Consider the following 21,496-nt stretch of genomic DNA (forward strand, 5'->3'; position numbering starts at 1 on the left):
TAAAACAGATATACACACATTTACTCTTTAAACTAAACAAAATTTGTGTTAAAAGTTAAAACAGTTAAAATACAGCACAAAGCAAATCCAGGATATGAATAGTTTCCACAAATTCTTCAAATTCTATTAATTTCAAAATGGAATTTTATTAAATAAATTAATTCACTTCAACTTCTGCTAAGTCATGCATTTAAATAGAAATACACACTATTCTTTTATTAATAATCAATATCAATAAGGCATAACAAAGATATTTGTTATTATTATTAAATAGCTCTCAGAAAAACAAATGGTCTTATTTCATACATAGAGATTCATGCAATTTCCCCTTAAAAAATAAAGTGTTGAGAAGGTGTTTTTATTATCTTTTGTTATTTACATATACCGGTAGTTTATATGATCAGGAAAAAATAATATCAAAAAGTACCCCACACAAGAGACAGATATATCTTATTCAATTATAAAAATGAAGTATTTAAATTAAGAAAATTTGAAACAGCAAAAGTACCCAGCACAAGGTACAGGCATACATTTTGATTGCCACAAAAAGTTATTCATTTCATTTAGAAATATCTGAATAAATTTTAAACTGTTAATGTATACATCAAGAGGCTTATATCAATTTAAAGTTGTTCCCATCAAAATTATTCATTAATTTAGGAAAATTTAAAACTACAGATATCCTACACTGTCATGCCTGTGAAAGCAAGTGTACACTTTATACAGTCCATGAAAAATGTATTTATTTTATTTAGGAAGTTTTAAAAACACAAAGGTATCCTGCATATTAGGCACAGACACATCCTAAAATTCTTATGTGTGGTGATCCTTATGTACGATAGATGTTATCACTAATTTAATCATACATTCAAAAACCAACGATTGTCCTCTTCGACAGCAGAAACAAGTGGATCGCTTATGTCACTCAACAGGCAAAGATTTGTCATTAAAGTCTTGTTTTCTGAAAACCAAAATAGTCCACATTGTTCTGCTAATGGAAAACGATCCAGCAGTACCCAGGTGTACACATTGTTCCTAAATGAATGTCGGTACAATTTTTTTATTTTGCCAAAAACCTTTGAAGGATCTCTTGTATGAATTATAAAATCACATGATCTTGCTGAAATTTGATGGGACTCTGTGGCAAAGAAAATGTCCTTTCTTTTGGTTTTGTCGTATCTTGTTGTTGTTTGTATTGATTCTACAACTGGATCAATGTCGCACATTTCAATGTCAGAATTGCTGAATATTTTGCAATACTTTTCCTTGATTATTTTGATGTGATCAGTTGGAAGCATTGTCTTACTTGAATGTTTGTTGGTTTTTAGCAAGTCTTCTTCTGAATTGCATATCTTCTTGACAATTCGTCGAAGGGATGTCTGCCTATCAGTTGTTTCTTGTTTAACTGTACCGCTTAATAAATTAAACACACTCCAATCATAAATCTGAAAGAAAAAGAAAATTAATAATAAAATGCAGGACATCTTTAAATAAACTATTATCAATGAGATATGTCTCGCCTTTTTTTAATTTTGATTACCATTATGCAAATGTCGAAACTAAAATAGCAATACTTTTACATAAGTTATGCAAATATTCAAAGTCGACGAACTATGACTGAGGTACATGGCTAAAGAATCTCCATGTTAATGAGATGTGCCAATGCGAATACAACTGAACCATGAAGAGGTGGGAAAAAGGGGGGGGAGGGGCAAATATAATCTCCATTGAAATGATTGCTTACTAATTATCATTGACTTCACATAAGTAGTTCCTCTATACTGATCTAATCAGAAACTTATAAATTTAAACTTAGCAAGAGTTTACAAGTTGTTAGACAATGACTGAGGGGGCATAGACAAATATTCTCCCTGGAAATTAGATGTACAAATGCTTATGCAATTGAATACCAATTTACATTGGCCTACAACTAATGGTTCCCATTGAACTGACCTAATCCCAATCAAATACATGTTAACTTAGTCAAATTTTCAAAGTCAATAAACCTTGACTGAGGGGGCAGTGGAAAATGGAAATGAGATGTGTCAATGCTAAGGCAACTGCATACCAAACAGGATTGACCTACATGAATAAATCAAAATATACAAACAGGTGTTAATGAAAATTATTCTTTTCATATAAAGAAACAGATTTCTACATAGTTACTTGTGGATTATCAAATTTATCCAATCTCAATAGTTAAAAGTATGAATTTTAAAGGTCCCACCTAGGCTTGGGCTTAAAAAGGAGTAGGTCCGGTAAGACCCCTTTTTGGCCCCAAAATATAACAGTTTTACAAAATTGTTAAAATGTAAACTTTAAGTTATTTATTGGACAGTTGAATGCTTCTGCTACATAAAAATTGGCTGTTTTTGACAATACAATTGACATATATCATGTTGTGGCACCATTAAGTCATGCTAAATTACTGAAAACTTCAAAATTCTATCATTTTAGTTTTTGACGGTTTCCCTTTTAAATCGAAAGTGGCCGCATTCATGTTCATCCCTAATATTGAAATGTAAGTTGTATTTTATGATAATACATAACATATATAGAGGTTGTGGATGAACAAGGATGCGGCCACTTTCAATTTCGACAAAAACGATCTGAAAAGTGACCTTTTTTGGCATATTTGAGAAATTTTGCATATTTGAGCTTGAATCGGATCAATTTTAATTACTAAATCAGTAAAAATCTTTCACATTTACTAATTGAATCAAGTGAAATAGACACTTAAGGTAGTATGGGTGTCTTCCTCCATCTTGGATTGTTAAAAACAGAGAACCAAAGGTCCAGATTTTCTAACAAATTAGCAAAATTTGATGCAGGAATGCAGATATTTAATATGAATTTTCATTAAAAAGAACCAATTTATAAGAATATAACTTATAAATATTAACATTTTTGAAAATATTGATTAATATTGTTTGTTTTTTTGTTTTTTTTTTAAACTGGCATTTTAAGGGGAGGTATAGCTCTGAAACAATGCATTTTCTAAAGGATTCTACATGGAATTTTCCTATTTTGTATTTTAGCTGAAAAAAACGTACAGTGACCCTATCTTTTCTTTTGATATTCTCCGAGCATTGTCTGAAAGCTATCTTTTCCTTTTTTAACAATTCTATCATTTTGTTTATTTTTTAATCACAAAATGGTGTTTTTTCCTGTATAATCCATACAAAATGTGTCATTTTGTCACATCCTGTAGCTTGAGAAAATGCGCGGTGACCTATCATTTTTATTATATTTTTCAACATATATCAATAGATACTACGTTTTGGCAAAGTATGAACAAATTCTATCATTTCTATTTTAGACTCCCATACCACCTTAAATGTTTAAAAAGTGGTCAAAATCTTTTGTCAGATGAAACTGAAATTTGAGGCCAAAATGAGTCCTTACCGGACCTACTCCTTTATAATTCAACTATCTTGATCAAATATTTAGTAACATGGACGCGGAACCTCTTGTGATTCTTGCTGCAGTGAATATAAAATTTTATCAAAGACAATTTTCAAAGATTTTAGATGATAAGAAAACAGAAAATTTATATTCCCATTATAAGACAAAATATTGTGCCGATAATTTTTTTTTTTTTTCTTTATACCGCAATTTTTTAATGATCAAATTGTTTTTTAGCACTTGTTGACAAAAATAAATTTAAAACTTACACGATATGTTTGCATAACTGTTGACTCCTCATGACCATGTTGCACGATCTGTCTTGTAATCCAACTATTGGCTCTTTCTAATGGATACAACCATCTGTCGTACAATGGCCCAAAATCATTATAGCCTTCAGGAATGTGATGAAGTAAGTGGGTGGTCAAGTTCTGCAAATCAAGAAACAATTTCTACACATTATAATTATTATTTGTTGTAAGTGTAAAGTGATTCTTAAAATAAAGTTAGAACCTGTTAGGCTGACATTTATTCCAATCTTTCAAGTTATTTGGAAACTAATTAGTATCACCAGAAGTAAAGTTTTCATATGCCAAAGAGGTCAATGCATATACAAAACACACATGTTGATTATTTACTGCAATTATAGAGAGAACAGGAACTGCGAACGAGTTAATTATACTAAATTGAATTAATTAAAAGGGGGATCCTGCATTTATTGCATCATATGACTCATACACTAGAAGTCCTACGATAAGGCCCTAATCAGCAAAGGTCACAATTCTTATCTGGCCACTTCAATACATTTTGTGAACATAATTTTCATATAAACATGATAAATCATTTTGTTTAATAAACAAACCCATAAAATATATAAAAAAAAAAAGAATATGTGGTATGATTGCCAATGAGACAACTATCCACAAAAGACGAAAATGACACAGACATTAACAATTATAGGTAAATGTACAGCCTTCCACAATGAGCAAAGCCCATATACCACATAGTCAGCTATAAGAAGTTATTTTATGTCACAAATTTATAAATAAAAACACTTTCTGCGGTAACAGGTTTCAGATGTTTGGTATAAATCATATTATAAGCAAAAATAAGTTAATATCTAAAGCTAAACAACTCTGTTAAATCCTCCCACCAAAGGCCATCTTCATCACAAAGATACTTTTCATTTTTCCCACCATGTTCTATTTTCAATAAAATTGGCTGTCCTCCTTGGTTGCCAAGTCATTATTATTATATATATAAATGTATATGTACCCAGCCACGTCTAATCTGTGTTTATTTGTAAGATGTATATTTCAATTTGTACCCATATGGTATCCATCTGATGAGTTAAGCCATTTCAAACAGATTTTTATAGTTATTTAATATGTTGTACTGTAACACTACTGTCCCACTGTTTCACCCTGCCACATTCTGTATGTATGTACCTTCTCAAGTCAGCAGCCTGTAATTGAGTAGTTGTTGTTTGTTGATGTGTTACAAATTTATTCTATTCATATTTTGTACATAAATTAGACCATTAGTTTTCTCAATTGAATTCGTCATTTACACTGTAGTGTCCTTTTATAGCTGACTATGCGGTATGGGTTTTGCTTATTGCTGAAGGCCTTAGTTGTAAATTTCTGTGTCATTTGGTCTCTTGTGGAGAGTTGTCTCATTGGCAATCATACCACATCTTTTTTTATATATTTTAAAGTACAGATCTGTAACCCTATTTTACCTGTAAAGTGAGTGGAAAATCCCTTTCAAGCAATGCCACAGCAAGATGAGTGTCTGCTATCAATGATGGTATTTCATCTTTCATGAAGGTTGGTTTAACCAGTCGACTAAGCACAGTAAACAGTTGGAAAAGGGTTTGTTCCTGTTGATGTCCAAGTAGTCCTCTCAAACACCAGGCAGCTACATTGTAGGTCACAAACTAAAACAGAATTTAAAAATTCAGAATGCATTGATATTTAAATTCTATTTATTAATGTTCTACTCTACAAACCCATCCTTACCATGATTCATTTGATTTATTTGTAAAAACATTTCTAACTTGCCCCATGTAATTATTATGGCTCATTGTTATAGTTTTTTAAATTGTTCCTGATCAAAGTTCTGATGATATGTAAGTGTGAATGGTTCTCTTAGTTAAACTTATGTCAAATCTTTTTTTTTACTTTTCAGAAACTTATTACATATCTTTAACCAAATTAATTGACAGTATCTACTTATATAATAGATAATAAAAAAAAAAGATTTTGTTAATCAAACAACTATGGAGCTTTGAATCAATATTGATTTGAAAATAATAACACTGGTGTTTTTGTTTTTGTTTTTTTTTTATCTTAAACTAATAAACATGAGGTTGCAGAGATTATCATGGACTCAATACAGGTCCATTTATAAACAATTAGATATATATGTAAAGGATCTTATCTCAAAATACATATATATATCCTAGCTCACTGTGACTTTAAATTTCTAAGAAGCCAGATTCTCAGATTTTAACAACAAAAAGGGTAAATTTACTACAAAGGTACGTTACACAATTCTAATGTGATCAAGAAATTTCAAAAAAAAATAATTTAACATGTTTGAGACTGAGAGATTAAAAAAAACGACTTTTCAAATATCAATGAATATATTGAAAAACACCAGGATTTGTCTAGCTTCAATGGCAATATTTGGATAAACTCAAAATAATTTTCAGATTGATAACTCTTCACCTGTGATTCTGGCATAAAATTATGTAATTTAATCTTGGACCAATATTTGATTTGAATTTTAATGATTTTGGTGATTTTGAAAAAAAAATTATTACAAATATTTTTAAAATATTATTATAAAAGAGGGACGAAAGAGTATAAAGTATTATGAATTTGCTTCAAAAATTTAAAAACCCTGAAAATATCCCACAGGTTACATGCCTCTAAAACATAACAATTTAAGAAATTACTTACTTGTTGCTTTCCATGCATGGTTCTCAGAGTCCATTGTCGGGTGAAGTGATCAGCTGGAGTGTAGTCAAAACCTTTTGGGTATTCTATTGAACCAGCTCTTTTGTCTGCAACCTTAATTTTTAATTTGGAAAGTGACCATGGTGCCTCTGGTATTGTAGGTGATTCTTCAAGACTAGTGGGAGTAGATTTGGGTTTTGGCAGTTGAGTTTTCTTGCGCTGCTTTGATGGATTGACACAAGGTGCATCTGGTGCCTTTCTCTTCATATTTGGCCATGTCTCTTCAAATCGTTGGTATTGTTTCTCACAGTTACGAACTTTAATGGTGTCTGTCTTGCCACTTATTAAGTCTAGGATGTTGCTGATGACATCAGAGATAGTGTGCATGCCATCAGTCTGCATCTGTTTAAGTCTATCAAAATATGGTAGTGAAGTAAGTGGATGGATACCCTTTACACCAGTTTGCTTTTGAAAATTTGTCTTTTGATTTTTGTTTGGTTTTTGGTCAAACTCCCGTCTTGCTGCCATTTCTTCCTCATTAGTGAAAGACTCAGGTCTGGTACTGTTTACTGCACTCTTTATGGCAAATGATTTACTATCAAGTCGTAGTGGTGAATCTGCTGTTAAAAATTGCCTATTACATACATGTAAAGTCTTGTTCAGTGTGTTGCTTCGGACACCATCTTCTTTACAAAACACACAGGATCTCAATGCAGCTTGGCCTGATAAATGCAGCAGCTTGGAAAACGCAGGGATGTCACATAAGTACTGCAGCAAAGCTATCTTCACAGTAACAGGTGCCTCTTTATGGGAGTCATACATCTTTGATTCCATGTTCACAAGTAGTTCATCAACTAGAATCGATATGTAGGGGTCAAGAGATTTTGGTTCTTTACGTCCATGACCTGGTACGATTCCCAATAACATCATTGGACCTAAGACATAGCGGATATCCTGTGGAAGAGTTATCCAAGTAAGAATGATAGGCCACATCGATTTTAAGGCTGCAGTGTTTTTATTTGGATTAACTCCATCTGTGAACAAAGCTAGTGGTACACAGCTAGATACATCAGAATCTTTAAAAATACCATGTTTCATCTGATCTATGAATATTTTACCATCAGTATAGTCATTAAGTTGGCCATTTATTTTCACCTTATCTGCATGTATAAGTTTTGCAAGATTTTTTGTACCGTACCAACGGTTGATCCTAGGAACAACAGGCATGTAGTTGTAAGTTTTCCTACACCTATTACTGTCTTTGTAATGTAGCAGTTCGTTACACACTGAGCAATTGCGGACATCATCATTTATTGGGAAGCATTTGCAGTCATTAATGCAGCATTTGTACTGTATAATTGGCATCAGAAGTGGCTTGATGATATTAAGTGCTTCTTTATAGGTTGCTGGAAGAAGGTTAGGCTGTGGAAGGATATGTTTCTCATGCTGTAAACACTCTGTAAGAGCTGCTTTTGACATGCCATTGTTCGTTGAAAAAATTAGCATATGTTCTGCTATTGCGTCAAATACTGTTCTTGAAGATCCATCAAAAAGTGGTGTCTGATAAACATCTTTATCCTGGCTTTTCTGCAAATTGTAAAGGTGGTCTACATCAGAGAAGTTCTGCACATCTGCCAAATTGTTTATATGTTCATCATGTGCATTCTTGCAGTGTAAACGAAAGGTCTTTATGTTCACAAATTTCCCATTGCAGGTGTTGCACATGCAACAATGTCTCTTGCTGTCTGATGACATGATAGAGTAGAATATGCCTGCTGGTGACGGCACAACCTCACTGAAATATAAATTGAAATTGTTACTAAAATAGATTTTTTGAGATTTTTTCCCAAATCAATAACAATATCATGAATAAATAATTTTGCTGACTACTGTTCTAATTCATGACTGATAAAACAATGGATTCTTAGGGACGACATCAAAATATCAATGTAAGATAAAAAACTTATTTCAAATAGTTTGGGGGTGGGGGGTTGAACTGCTACAAGATTTGGTTATCCGACGTTGATTTTTACATATAACCATGATAACCATATGGGTTAATCAATTTTTCCCAAAAGAGGGGGGTAGGGGGGTCAGTGAAAAAACTATGTGAATTAAGTTTTTTATCCTTCATTGAACTCTTGATGTCGTCCCTTACGGTATCTAGGGATTTTATACTTTACATTTCTGTGTTAACTTATGATCGTTAATCAAATTGTTTACTCTCACAATTTTTGTCATTTTTAGACTGTTTTTATTATACGCCTAGGATGGGATGTATTATGGTATACCGTTGTCCGTCTGTCTGTACATGTACGTCCATCCGTCCGTCGTCCACACTTCGGACAATAACTCAAAAACACCTTCACCAATATCCATGAAACTTAAGTGAATTGTTTATATCTATTGACGCAAGCTCCTGTTTGTTTTTTTTTTAATTTCAGATTTTAAGTTTTGGATTTATGGGGCTTTATTCATAAAAAAGGGGTGATTTTCAACACTTCGGACAATAACTCAAAAAGGCTTTCACCAATGTCCATGAAACTTTGGTGAATTGTTTATATCTATAATTGAAAGCTCCCTTTCACTTTTTTTGTAATTTCAGATTTTAAGTTTTGGATTTATGGGGCTTTATTCATAAAAAAAAGGGAATTTTTAACACTTCTGACAATAACTTAAAAAGGCTTTGTAATGTGTTCATTAGTTAAGTTTTTTAATCAGCATTGTATTAATCTATTTTTTGGGGGAAATTGCAAAATTGGATTTTGTAAATGCAATGGCCCATTTAACCCCTACAGCTGTATAAATAATTCTTAGCTGTATATAAGTTGTAATGTTGAATACAAATTTAAGTTGAATTGAATAATTAAGGAAAATAATTAAAGGTGACTATGTATAAAAAAGGAGACATGGTATTTTTGCCAATAAGACAAATGTCCACATGAGACCTGTATGCAAAGGCTGATCGAGAGGGGGCCCTAGGGGGCCGCACCCCCCCCCCCCCCTTTTTGTGGGAAATAAATTGGTTGATTATTTAGGGAATCATTGAAGCATGACTGGAGAAATTTACTTATGGATAATAATCTTAAGGTCATAAACAACCTTCTGACCATGTTTGGTACAAATCCAGAGTAGTTTAATAAATTAATTTAAATTTCAAATCTTTTAACCACAGAGTGAATTTTTATGGATACAGCTGTCAACAATGGAATGTAGGGTTGTTATGTCTCTCTTTTTCAACAAAAGTTGATTAGGCTCCACAAATGTCAATGATTAAAAGAAGTTAAAGAGAATAATCTATTAATTATAACATGAAATTTGACAGCAAAATACCACTTGATATAACAAATAGTTTTTACAATTTGAAAGAACAGTATATTATTGAACAGGATAATAAAAATCCATGTTGATTTGAAAATATTATCTATATATATAGATATTTTAAAAAGGGCATTCTGACATCAGTTTGAACTGAAAAATCTGGTTTTGATTAATTTTCAACACTTTTACCTAATATTTAAGTCCTAATAAGTCTATATTTTAGATTAATAAGAATTAACAATTTAATTTTTAAAACATTTTTGAATAAAGATTATAAAATTATATGCAATATTTTTTCAGGTAAATAAACTACAGGTAAATGAAGTCCTTAAAGTCCTAACACCTGGCATTGCGAGGTGTAAAAAGTTAATTTCTTAATAAACAACAGCCCCCCAATAAACGATGACAGGGCATGGGTTGAAAGTAATAAAAGTGATAATTGGAGACCCACCTGAACAATAAAAAAACATGTTTATTAACTGAGAAACAAAAATTATCTTCATGCTGGAAATTGAATGAATGATGAACCTTAATTTATTATGATTTAAATAAAAATATATAATGTAATATAAATTTAACCTTTACCTAATCAGTTCTTACATACACAAAGTGCAACCACCTTGACCTTAACTGAACCCATTTTGAACATCTGTACAATAAAGGAAAATATCAAAACCAGTGCAAAATGCAATGCTATATTCAGTGCAAAACCAACCTGATGAGTTTCCTTGTGACAGGCAAAACATTTGTATTTTTTTGTAAAAATAAATCATTGTGATTATCACTGTTTACAATGAAAATAGAAATAAGAACACTTAAAATGACTTAATCAAACTCTTTCATTATTTCAATTTAAAAAAAAAAAATTAAACAGTTATAGAGAAAGGTTTCAAAGTAATATCCACTCAAAATTATCCACTCAATTTCAATCAGTATTTTCCTTTATTTACTGGAAAATATATTTACTCAGCCTGCAAAGTTTACACTTGCTAAATTTGTTTTTCCTCCAGTTTTATGTAAATAAATTAGGCCATCAGTTTTCATTGATTTCATTGTATGCCATTTTTCATTTCTTTCAATAAGATATCCAAGGACTTTAATCATGTTAATTAATAGACTTAAACATGAATAGGTTAAATACGGTACGTCTTAACACCACCTAAATCTGTAAAAAATACACTTTACAATGATTAGTACACCTTATTCATTCATATGAAACCATTACTTTCTTCTCAAGCATGTTAAAGATAGTAAATGGTCCAAATATATGCCAATTAATAACTGAGACTAAAACTACATGCATGTTTTCCTTTGAAAAGTGAAAAAAAACTGGTCATCAGAATATATATATACTGTCTACAAAAAAGTTGAATACCAGAGTCCTTTTGCAATTAGACTTCTTGTATCATGACACATCAGCATATAAATGACCAAAAAGTTACTAACTTTCAATTCTTATAGCTTCTGTGCGCATTTATATATTGAAATATATGGGATACCGTTTAAATCACCTCTATATAATTCTCATTATTACATGACTTAAGACCATATTTATATTATCCTCATGCGTTATGCTTTTTGTAATTTTCTCTCAAAGTACCTTTAATTAATAAAAAAGAATAAGTTATGGTTTAAAAACATCAAAAACTTCAATTGGTTGAAATAAATCATGTTTATGTGAGGGTTCCCTTAATTTGAAAATCTTTTTTTCAGGCATAGGCTCATATATATTTAACTTTGAAATAGTTATAATAAATCTCATAAAAAAAATAATGTTCCAATGCTTTAATGCAATATAATATAATATTCAAGAGCATTTAAATAGATTTTTTTTTTTAATTTTTATTTTTTAAGACCAATTTGATTTAAACCTAAAAGAATTAGCATCCAAATGTCAATACTAAAATGACCCAAGTTTCTATAATACATGTCCAAAGGCCATGAAACTTGGCCAACTATCTCATAATTTCCTAAGCTTAGGTCAATCAAAGTTTTATTCAGATTTGATTCTGTCGTATTAGGTCCAAGGACACAGAACTATCGTCCTTTGGTTTTCGTTGTCTATGAATATAGTTTCTAATGTAAACAGTATATATAACCCTTTTTTATACACTTTCCCCAATTCATTTCTTGATATAATGCATGCTATATTAAGAAGAGGGATGAACATGATGAAGATATGAATGTAGGACAGAAAGTCACAGTACAAAAAGTCACAATTCAGTTTTGAGATTATTTTTCTTGAAACAAAATCAATTAATTTGAAAAAATATTTTTGGTATTTTTAATAATAGGCATGTAAAAAGCAATTTCGTAATTACATTTATTTATTAAATATCAATAATGATCAAATAATTGTTGTGAAAACAATATTTCAAAGTGACTTGTTACTTAAATGGCTTTATTTGCCAAAAATATATCCTTTGCATAATTAAAATTTTATTCATTTTCATTTATCAAGGTTTTTGAGCATTTTCCTTAACTTAAAAATGTAAACGTATAATAAAATGAAAATATTCCTAATTATATTTAAACAACTCAGTGTCAAAAATTTATTTGTTACTTTTTGAACTTTCAAATTTGAGACTTTTTATCCTGTCCTTTATGTCCATTTACTGAAATGACATGTTAAAATAATGGGTGTTGAATCTTTATGGTAAGAAGTAATTTGAAGCTTCCAAACTGAATTTTAGACCCCCTAAACACAGAATTGTCAATATTTTCAGTAAGTCTTAAGCAAGCCAACTATAAGGTTTCTATGCTAACTTATATATATATAACATAGTTGTATAAAGATATAAATATACTCCATACACACTGGATAAGACTTTTATCAAAATTCTCACTAAAATAGACACATTGAGGAAGACTTTATCAAAATGCTAACTAGAGAAATTCAAGGTTATCTAAATTCAAAGTTACATGTACGTGTACAGTGTTGTGAAAATTATTTTTGGCTATGGTTAAATAAGGATTTCCTTGATCTTTATTGGAGGTGAAGATCCTTATTAAAGGATCAATAAAAGTTAATTCATATTAATTAATTTGAATGCCATGTTAAAAAACAGGAATGATAATTTTATTTTGTTATCAAAACAAATATTGCATTTTATTTTTGTGTTTTCACACACAGGTAATTAAAAGTTTATTGTCATTATACATGCCCATCTGATGTCATTTTTTTGAAACCATACCATACTAAATTGTGTATTGTAAGATAAGAGATAAGTGTCAGAAGAAGCCATTCATACAGGTTCTTACTAACCTTCTCTACTTTTGACACATATCTTGTATTTCACTGTCCAATCAATTGATGGCTGTATGAAATTAACCAATTAAAATTAATGAAATATTAAAACAACTAAAATTCTCTTTGCTATTTATAGTAGCATGTTAATTCTTTGATTTATTTATAATCATTTTCTGTGCAAGTATGGATTACAACGCTAGCAATAACCTTCCATCTTATCCGTATATGAACAACTATAACCATCAACAGTCATACCACACTACATTTCAACAGAATCCTCAGAATCAACTACCTAACCATGTGCCAAACCAACCAACTGTAAGGTGTACATTGAACTGTAAATGTTGTTCTAAGTTTCTTTTGACCGGTAAAGCTTGTTCATGCCATCAAGACAAAGTATCCATAGGTACACAGACTGACAGTCTTCAAGCTAACTTCCAGAAAGAGGACTATTTTAAACCAAAGACATCAGCGTATCAGTTCTTACAGGTATGTAATTTTCTTTGATGATTAATTTACAAATAACATGCAATAAAAATTATCTCGTGTGTGTAAATATTTACAGGTTAAACCTCTGACTGGTAAAAAAGTTTTTTGCTAAATTATTCAGATTTAAGATTCCTTATTTATTTTCAAACATTAAAAATTAAATGTTAATTATCTAAAAGAGTAAAGATTGCAAGTATGGTAAATTAGAACTTTACTACAAAAAATAATAAAGTTACAGATTTATGCTTCAAATCCTGCTATACCTTCACTAATTAAGGAGAATATCCAGACAACATGGAAAACATTTAAATTATTGACAAAACTTGAACAAAAAATTAATGACTTTCTTTTTTAATTAAAAAAAATCCATTACAAAATCAAGGGGGATATAAATTTTTATTTCTTTAGAAAAATAAGGCCATTGAATCCTAGTTTCATTTTGTATTTCATAAACTTGTTTTATAATTGATGAAAGCAATTCCGATTTTGAATTGAATAAACCAATTGTATCATTTGTAAAGGTTATTTAAAATAAGACAACATAGTTTCACCATTCAACCTGTGTTTAATATAAAAAATAATTTCATTGTATTATTTTATTGGAATTATTTTAATTGTCTGTGACCCCAACATTTTAGATTAAAAAGTGTAAGCAAATTTACAGAAGTTTGAAAGGAAAATTCTATTAAGTCAAATATTTAGACACCAAGCTGCCCCTTGAATATATATATCATAGGGAATATGTATGTAACATGGTTAAAAAAGGTTTGTACTCAACTTAATGATGTAAGTTAAGTAACATGAATAATTATACATTAATTAAACAAACATGACATATATATATATTGTAATTCAAAATTAAAAAAAAATAATATAATATGTTATTCTTTATTACAAATGCTTTTAGGATGAGTTTCATTTCATCCTCAAATGTCCATTTATCTTTAATAGCCCTATTATTGGAAAAAAACATTGATGTACACATTTATTAACATAATGAGCAAAGAATGTAAAAAAGCTGTGTAATTTAGATAAAATTATATTTGGATCTTAAAGCCTTGAACTTAATTGTGAAAATAAGATTTGCCTATTACGTATTGTAATTTCAAATTTAGTATGGATAATGAATTTCAATATAGATTATACCAATATCAATCATCATACTTCTTCTGGTAATCTGATTTTGGGTGGCTGATTATGTTATAGGCCGAGATACCATAGATTCCTCTACTTTACATACCAAATAATGGCCCATTTTTATTTTCCAAAATATTACAGGGGGGGGGGGGTTCGAACCAATGTTTTAAGAAGATTGATCTTTTATCTTTCTGTAGAACATTTGTAGAATTTATTCACATTATAGGTGTCATACCACCAATAAAAAGTCCCTATCGGTTAAATCAAATTTTGCCATTTTCACAGCTTTCTTAATATTTTAACAAGTTTAACTTCATAGAAACCAGGCATATCCTGAATCAATAGTTGTTCCAATAACTCTTCATGGAAGTGAAGTTTGGGGTGTAAGCCATTAGTGTTCAAAGATTTAGATCCATTTAACATTTACATATTAGATTTATTTAAAGAAATCTTAGGAGTATAAATGTGCCTGTCCCAAGTCAAGAGCCTGTTATTCAGTGGTTGTCGTTTGTTATTGTGTTACATATTTGTTTTTCTTTCATTTCTTTTACATAAATAAGGCTAATAGTTTTCTCGCTTGAATTGTTTTACAATGTCTTATCAGGGACTTTTATAGCTGACTATGCAGTATGGGCTTTACTCATTGTTGAAGGTTGTACAGTAACCTATATTTGTTAATGTTTGTGTCATATTGGTCTTTTGTGGATAGATGTCTCAATGGCAATCATACCACTTTTTTAAAAAACAACAAGTGTAGCCTGTTTAGCTGAGACAAACAGAACCCCTTTTGTACTTTCAAATTCCGCTTTCAGCTATAAAATTTTTAAACCACACTGTGAACTATATAATAATGTAGAGAAAACAAGTAAAAGGGTTAACATTGTAAAAGACTGGTTAAATAAATTAGGTTTTGGTCATCTCAGTTTTGATACTATAAATTTATAATATCACATAAATACTATCCACCAAAGAATCTATGACCAGGCTTATCAAATTAGGAATTGATTTATCAATAAATGGGAAAAATTAAATTTCTTTTGTCATACTAAAAGAATTAGAAAAAGGCCCCATATATTGATATATGTAAACTCAAAACTGATCGATCAGTATTCAGTAATTAATTTAAACTAAGTGCCCATTCCCTAGCAATTGAAAGAGGGCGTTATACCAACATTGAAAGAAGTAAACGCATTTGGTAATCCTGTTTCAAACAAGAAATTGAGGATGAATACCATTTCTTCTCAATCTGTCCATACTACATGTATAAATCATTGAGGGATACCTATATATACAAAATTTTAATAGTTTAATAATTCGCAATTTCAATTTTATTAAATTGCAGTCCGCTATAACACTGAAGCATTTGACTGCACTTTCATATAGCAGTCTACAAGTCATTATAAAAATTTGTAAGGGTTCCGCGGAACCCAGTGTCTCGCCTATTTTTTTGTAAATCGCAGGCTCAACAACAATGAGGAAAAAAATCAATAAAAATATTCCTCTTGTTACTATTTTATGATTGTAAGAAAATCTAAGTCCATTTAAAAGTAAATTACAGAAAAAACGGAGTAATCTTTTTACAAACTTTACTTCTGGATACAATCTTATGATCATAAATAAGCTTCTGTCCAAGTTTGGTACAAACCCAGGATAGTTTAAAAAAGTTATTAAATTTTTAAAAACTTCAACCACAGAGTGAATGTAAAAACTAAGTCCATTTAAAAGTAAAATATGGAAAAAATGAATTTATTTATTTACAAAATTTACTTCTGGATACTACCTTATGATCATAAACAAGCTTCTGTCCAAGTTTGGTACAAACCCAGGATAGTTTAAGAAAGTTATTAAAATTCTAAAAACTTTAACCACAGAGTGAATGTTTTGGTTCCCCGCGAAAAAAACTAAGTCCATTTATAGTAAAATACGGAAAAAAATGGAAGTATATTTTTACAAAATTTACTTGTGGATACTATCTTATGACCATAAACAAGCTTCTGTCAAAGTTTGGTAGAAATCCAGTATAGTTTAAGAAAGTTATTAAAATTTAAAAAACTTTAACCACAGAGTGAATATTTGTTGACCCCGCCGACAACGCCGACGCCAACGGAATGTAGGATCGCTTAGTCTCGCTTTTCGACTAAAGTCGAAGGCTCGACAAAAATCACCATAGGTCAATAAAAAGTAATTAGTAGATTTTTATCCAAATTTTTGGAAAAAATGGGGTGGGTGGGAGGATTTAATTTTTAAATTCTATTTCATATGAAACCGTCTTGTCATGAGTTATTCATACCCCGGGGTATAAGCAAGTGTAAAATAATATTTAATATGTTTATATATATATATATGATATACATGACGTACAAGGAATCATGAATAATTTTTCAAACTCTTTAATAAATATCTCTTGATTGGCAACCACTGTTATACATGTAATTGCCGTTTTAGAAAACTATTTATAGTAAACATCAAAAACAAAGAGAAATGCTCTCTTGAGTTAGACTATACCTACACCAAATTTATTTTGCTTTCTAAGCGATAGTTTGTTGTCCCCATAAAATTAAGAAAATGTATCAATAATTGGTACAATTGTATGAAACACAAGTACTACGAGTACAGAATAAAATTAAAACTAATAAAAAATGAAATAAATTTGATGTAAAACATGAACTTTACTAAAAAGCACATGTTGTTGAATGACTAAATTGAGGGTATTGGAATAGAAGGCAGTTTGTCAACCAAAAAAGACAGCCATGGGTAAATCTAAGGGCTTGCTATAATAAAATTATGTTTGTCGACTTTTTTTCCCAATATACAGTCAAAGATCTACCAAGTTTATGCTTATGTCCTTTTCTTTAATCCGATAAGGTTTTTTGTACCAATTTGTTCCATAATTCTTACACTTTGGATATCATTCACAGTCCAAATTTCCTGACACAAAGTCATTGTATATAAATAAATAAAAAATACGGCCGGTTTCGAATCATTTGTTACATACTGCAATTTGTGTTTTTGGACACAGCATTTTACTCATAACTCTAATATTTCATGCCCTTCTCGTAATCAATCTCTATTCTTGGTAGATGATATTGTCATCATACAACAGCATAATATGTCGAAATTTGAAACAGGAAGTTATCGATGTTTCCCTTAACGGACATAAAATAAATTTGGAAATCGTAATTATTTTAAAATTTAAAAAAATTGGGGCGGAACGATTTCAGAAGGGGGGGGGGGGGGGGGTGATGAAAATCTATCAATTAATTTTAATTGGCCTAAAGTATTAAAGTATATTAATGATTGTTTTTTTATTGAGAACATCTGTTTCACTTGTATTTCTTTTAATGCAACCTAATTTTTCCTTTGTTCTTTTATTAATTGTTCATGAACATCATTATGTGTTAACTGTTGATATATATAGTCTTTTTCTTCTTCCCTGTGAATACCACTGTCTCTCTAATATAATTTCAATCAATTTAACTATTGTCAATTTATTGTCTCAAATTTGAATGACATTACTATTTAATGTAAATGTGTTTGTGCTAATAAATATTGTCAATTGTCTATACCAAGTGGGCCTTTTTGACCTCCTAATCACTAATTTACCACTTATCTTTCAAGAGGAAGGAATGTTTTTTTTTCCTGAAAAAAATCTGATTCCCAACCTGAGGGAAAAATATTCTATTAAAGCAGAGGAGTCCGGACACAAATATATACTTGAATCCAGTTACCCTCATACTTTATAATGAAAGAAATAATTGGATATCTAGAGCTAAAAATTTATAAAATGGTCTTCTGTGAGAAAAAACTGACTCAAGACATATAACAAAATAAATACCCCCCTTTTTGAAGTTAAATGGGTTCTCCCTTAGCTTATAGAACTTAATGAAAGTATATAAGTCCCACCCTGGTTAGTCCTATAACATATGACCTCGGGGGCATTATTAACTATTTCTATTTACTGTTCTGATCAAATTTTTTTTACTATCAATGTTAGTGGTTGTCGTTTGTTTATGTGTTACATATAAATTTGTTTTTCTTTCATTTTTTATACAAAAATAAGGCCAATAGTTTTCTCGCTTGAATTGTTTTACAATGTCTTATCAGGGACTTTTATAGCTGACTATGCAGTATGGACTTTGCTCATTGTTGAAGGCTGTACAGTAACCTATATTTGTTAATGTAATTTGTAAATGTTAAATGGATCTGAAACACTAATGGCTTAATTACACACCAAAAAAAATAAAAAATGAAAATATCAGTATAAAAACGTCAAAAATTGAATAAGAATGCGAAGTCATATATGTTATAGGACTACACCCTGGTATATGAAACATCTTCATTATTCATTTAAATTTAATATCATGTGAATTTCACACCTGGTTGTTCACAGTAAAAAAGCTGACCATGCAGGGAGTTAAATAAGGTGAATACTGACCTAAGGTTTTTTCATCAACCTCCCATGCACAGGCACTTGTTTCTGTCAATGTGGATTCTACTATCCACATCCATTTTCATATGGGTGTGGATAGTTAACCCTACAATGACAGAAACAACTGCATGTGCCCGTCATCATGTGGTGATGTGCTCCCATGCCCAGAATCTGATCATGTCAGATGTGTCAGGAAAATGATTTATGAGATATTCAACATATTACATGTATGTCTTCAACTTACTATACAAAGCATCTTTGCAATATTTTCTCAATTTCTGAATATGACAAAAACTTAATATTTTTGGATTAAATGTTTTGTCATCATCATTGATGACGCCATTCAGAAGTAAAGGTGAAGGTCAATTTTGCCTTCCAAAAGTAAACTAATTAGCTCCCTTGTACCATTTGACCACCATTTGCCAGTCAGCAAAATCATCAGAGAGGTAACATGTTCTAGTCATGTGGGTAACAATACTATTTATAACAAAAGGTGACAGTGTCTTACTATATTTGTCACAGCAGAAGCTTATAAACGATATATAGTCAAACATTGCAATGCTATGTTCATGACAATTTTCTGTTTTTGCTAATTTTAAAATTGGAACACAAATTTTTAAATTATCTACTGAAACATTGAATACTTTTGCTTATATATATCCATGTCATGTGGTGACTTTCTGAAAAAAGCCATGCAGGTGAAATTTTGTTACAATTTTATTTGTTACTGATATGTTCAACTTCTGTAAGTGCAATGAGAAACATTTTAAATTATGTTTTGTTGAGAAATCTTGACATTTTAATAATGATTGACTACAGTTGATTTCAGGTTATTCTGATTGGGCTAAATTGCTTTAAAGATAAAATAATTTACTGCGCTTATTCAAAATTATATTTTCCTAAAGTATGTCAAAGCAAAGAAATATAATGAACTTTCAAGATTTGATAATTGTTTAGACTTTTACCTGATGTTTCTTATAAAAATCTGTTTCCATTTTGAGAAAAATAATAGGAATATGCACTTAAAGCATGTTAAGGGAGTTGGCTTGTCATGTAACATGTTTTAAATTTTTTGTCAGAAATCTCTTGTTTTATCCATTGAGAGCCTCCAGTTCGTGTTGAACTGTCATTCTGGAAATTTTTTATCCTGACTTTCAAGATTTATTTTTTTAAATGAAATGAATGCAAATTCTTGGGATCAGTTGTAAGACAATGAGATTTCTCTAATAGTTCTATAAAAGAACTTTATCCTATACTTTTAAAATGATAAAAAAAAATATTCGGTCATCATTCAGTCAGGCAGGGGTTCTATGTTTGTACAAGTTATTCTTATTTTCTTTAAGAAGTAAAATAAAATATACTTATTATACATGTATATAAGTGAAATATTATGTTTAAATAATTTCCCCATAATTTTCTAAAAAAAATACTTGTATATTCTATCTTGTTCTGAAGATAACAAACAAATTGTATTTTCATTGTCCCTGAAATTAAACTTAAATGATAAGGAAAGACAACTGTTAAGGGCAGACAATTTAAAATTCTGTTAGAGCAATTTTAAAAATCTGTAAAATTTAAGAAAAAAAGATAGGATGACTTTTTCACTTATAAAATATATAAGTAAAACAATCTGAATGTCTAAGGGATATAAGTAGGCCAATTTTATTTTAACATGTAAAAGTAAATAAAATTCACTTGTATAAATATCCTACAAATAACTTGTATATATAAAGTATCCTACATATTCCATTATATAAGTATATTTATTTTACTTTTTCAAGTAAATAAAAATCACTTGTACCAGTAGTACCTAGCTTGCATGCATTTTTGTTCAGGTTGAACCAACTATGAGAAATGAAGGTGTTATTAAATTAAAAACATAATTAACTTAGAGAATTCGCTTCACAATTGTTCAGTTTATATATAACTTATTACAGTCATTATCATAGACTAAAAAAAATAGTTTAAAAAAAAGACTCACCAAAATTTCCTGGTCTTCACATCTTGAATTTTAGCACATGAAACAATGATACAGATAAATAAAACTATAATCCTCTTTAACATTTGGAATTTAAATCAGCTTGTGAATAGTTTTACTGCTGTACCTAAATACTCTTTATACCTGTAATTAGTATGTTCGATCAACCCAGCAATGATTGACAATTTTATTGCCCTGAATACTTTTGATTGGTTAAAAGAACTTACCTTACCTTTTGACACTCCCACTAGATTTATTAGGCCATTTTAGAAATATATCTATAGGTGTTTTTTTTATATAAATCCTGTTAATAACATTAAAAATTGTAAGGAAGTTCTAAAACTGAATATAAATAAGCTGTTCATATAATAATACCACAAGGAAAATCTTTTTTTTTCTCTCTATATTTCTCACCTTTTTCCCCCTTTTAGATTTAGGAAATATATTTGGTTTGCTATACTATTAAATGTAGTCTACTAAGCATAATTTTTCTTATAAGGAATATTTTAGACAGGTAAGAATTA

The 21,496-nt window shown here is 30.0% G+C and overlaps 3 protein-coding genes across 4 annotated transcripts in view; 1 reads left to right on the forward strand and 2 right to left on the reverse strand.

The window, feature by feature from the left end:
- Window positions 1-21,074, reverse strand: LOC143079253 (uncharacterized). Of its 2 annotated transcripts, none has more exons than XM_076254487.1 (5): window positions 20,976-21,074; window positions 6,372-8,163; window positions 5,147-5,344; window positions 3,675-3,836; window positions 1-1,445 (listed from the first exon to the last, which is right to left on the reverse strand). In XM_076254487.1, exons 1-5 carry the CDS (start codon window positions 21,056-21,058, stop codon window positions 861-863), a joined length of 2,820 nt encoding a protein of 939 aa, XP_076110602.1. In that variant the 5' UTR covers window positions 21,059-21,074; the 3' UTR covers window positions 1-860. The 2 variants fall into 2 exon arrangements, with proteins under 2 accessions (XP_076110602.1, XP_076110603.1); XM_076254488.1 differs by lacking the exon at window positions 20,976-21,074 and adding an exon at window positions 19,239-19,342.
- Window positions 1-21,496, reverse strand: part of LOC143079255 (dipeptidyl peptidase 9-like) — a 71,298-nt gene that overhangs the window by 31,929 nt on the left and 17,873 nt on the right. The gene's annotated exons all lie outside the window — the stretch shown is intronic.
- LOC143079256 (uncharacterized) overlaps window positions 12,172-21,496 on the forward strand; it is a 16,121-nt gene continuing 6,796 nt past the window's right edge. The window contains exon 1 of the mRNA XM_076254492.1: window positions 12,172-13,428. Coding sequence (XP_076110607.1) covers window positions 13,123-13,428 — 306 coding nt within the window. The 5' untranslated portion in view covers window positions 12,172-13,122. The remainder of the gene's footprint in view (window positions 13,429-21,496) is intronic.

This window comes from Mytilus galloprovincialis, chromosome 6 (assembly GCF_965363235.1).
Source record: "Mytilus galloprovincialis chromosome 6, xbMytGall1.hap1.1, whole genome shotgun sequence".
NCBI lineage: Eukaryota > Metazoa > Mollusca > Bivalvia > Mytilida > Mytilidae > Mytilus > Mytilus galloprovincialis.

Bases quoted from the DNA above. Each gene is read 5' to 3' on its own strand.
- LOC143079253 (XM_076254487.1), bottom strand. From the start codon at position 21,058: ATGTTAAAGAGGATTATAGTTTTATTTATCTGTATCATTGTTTCATGT. The intron at 8,164-20,975 runs GTGAGTCTTTTT...TTTATATTTCAG, and splicing joins GTGAAGACCAGGAAATTTTG to TGAGGTTGTGCCGTCACCAG. The intron at 5,345-6,371 runs GTAAGTAATTTC...ATTCTGTTTTAG, and splicing joins CCATGCATGGAAAGCAACAA to TTTGTGACCTACAATGTAGC.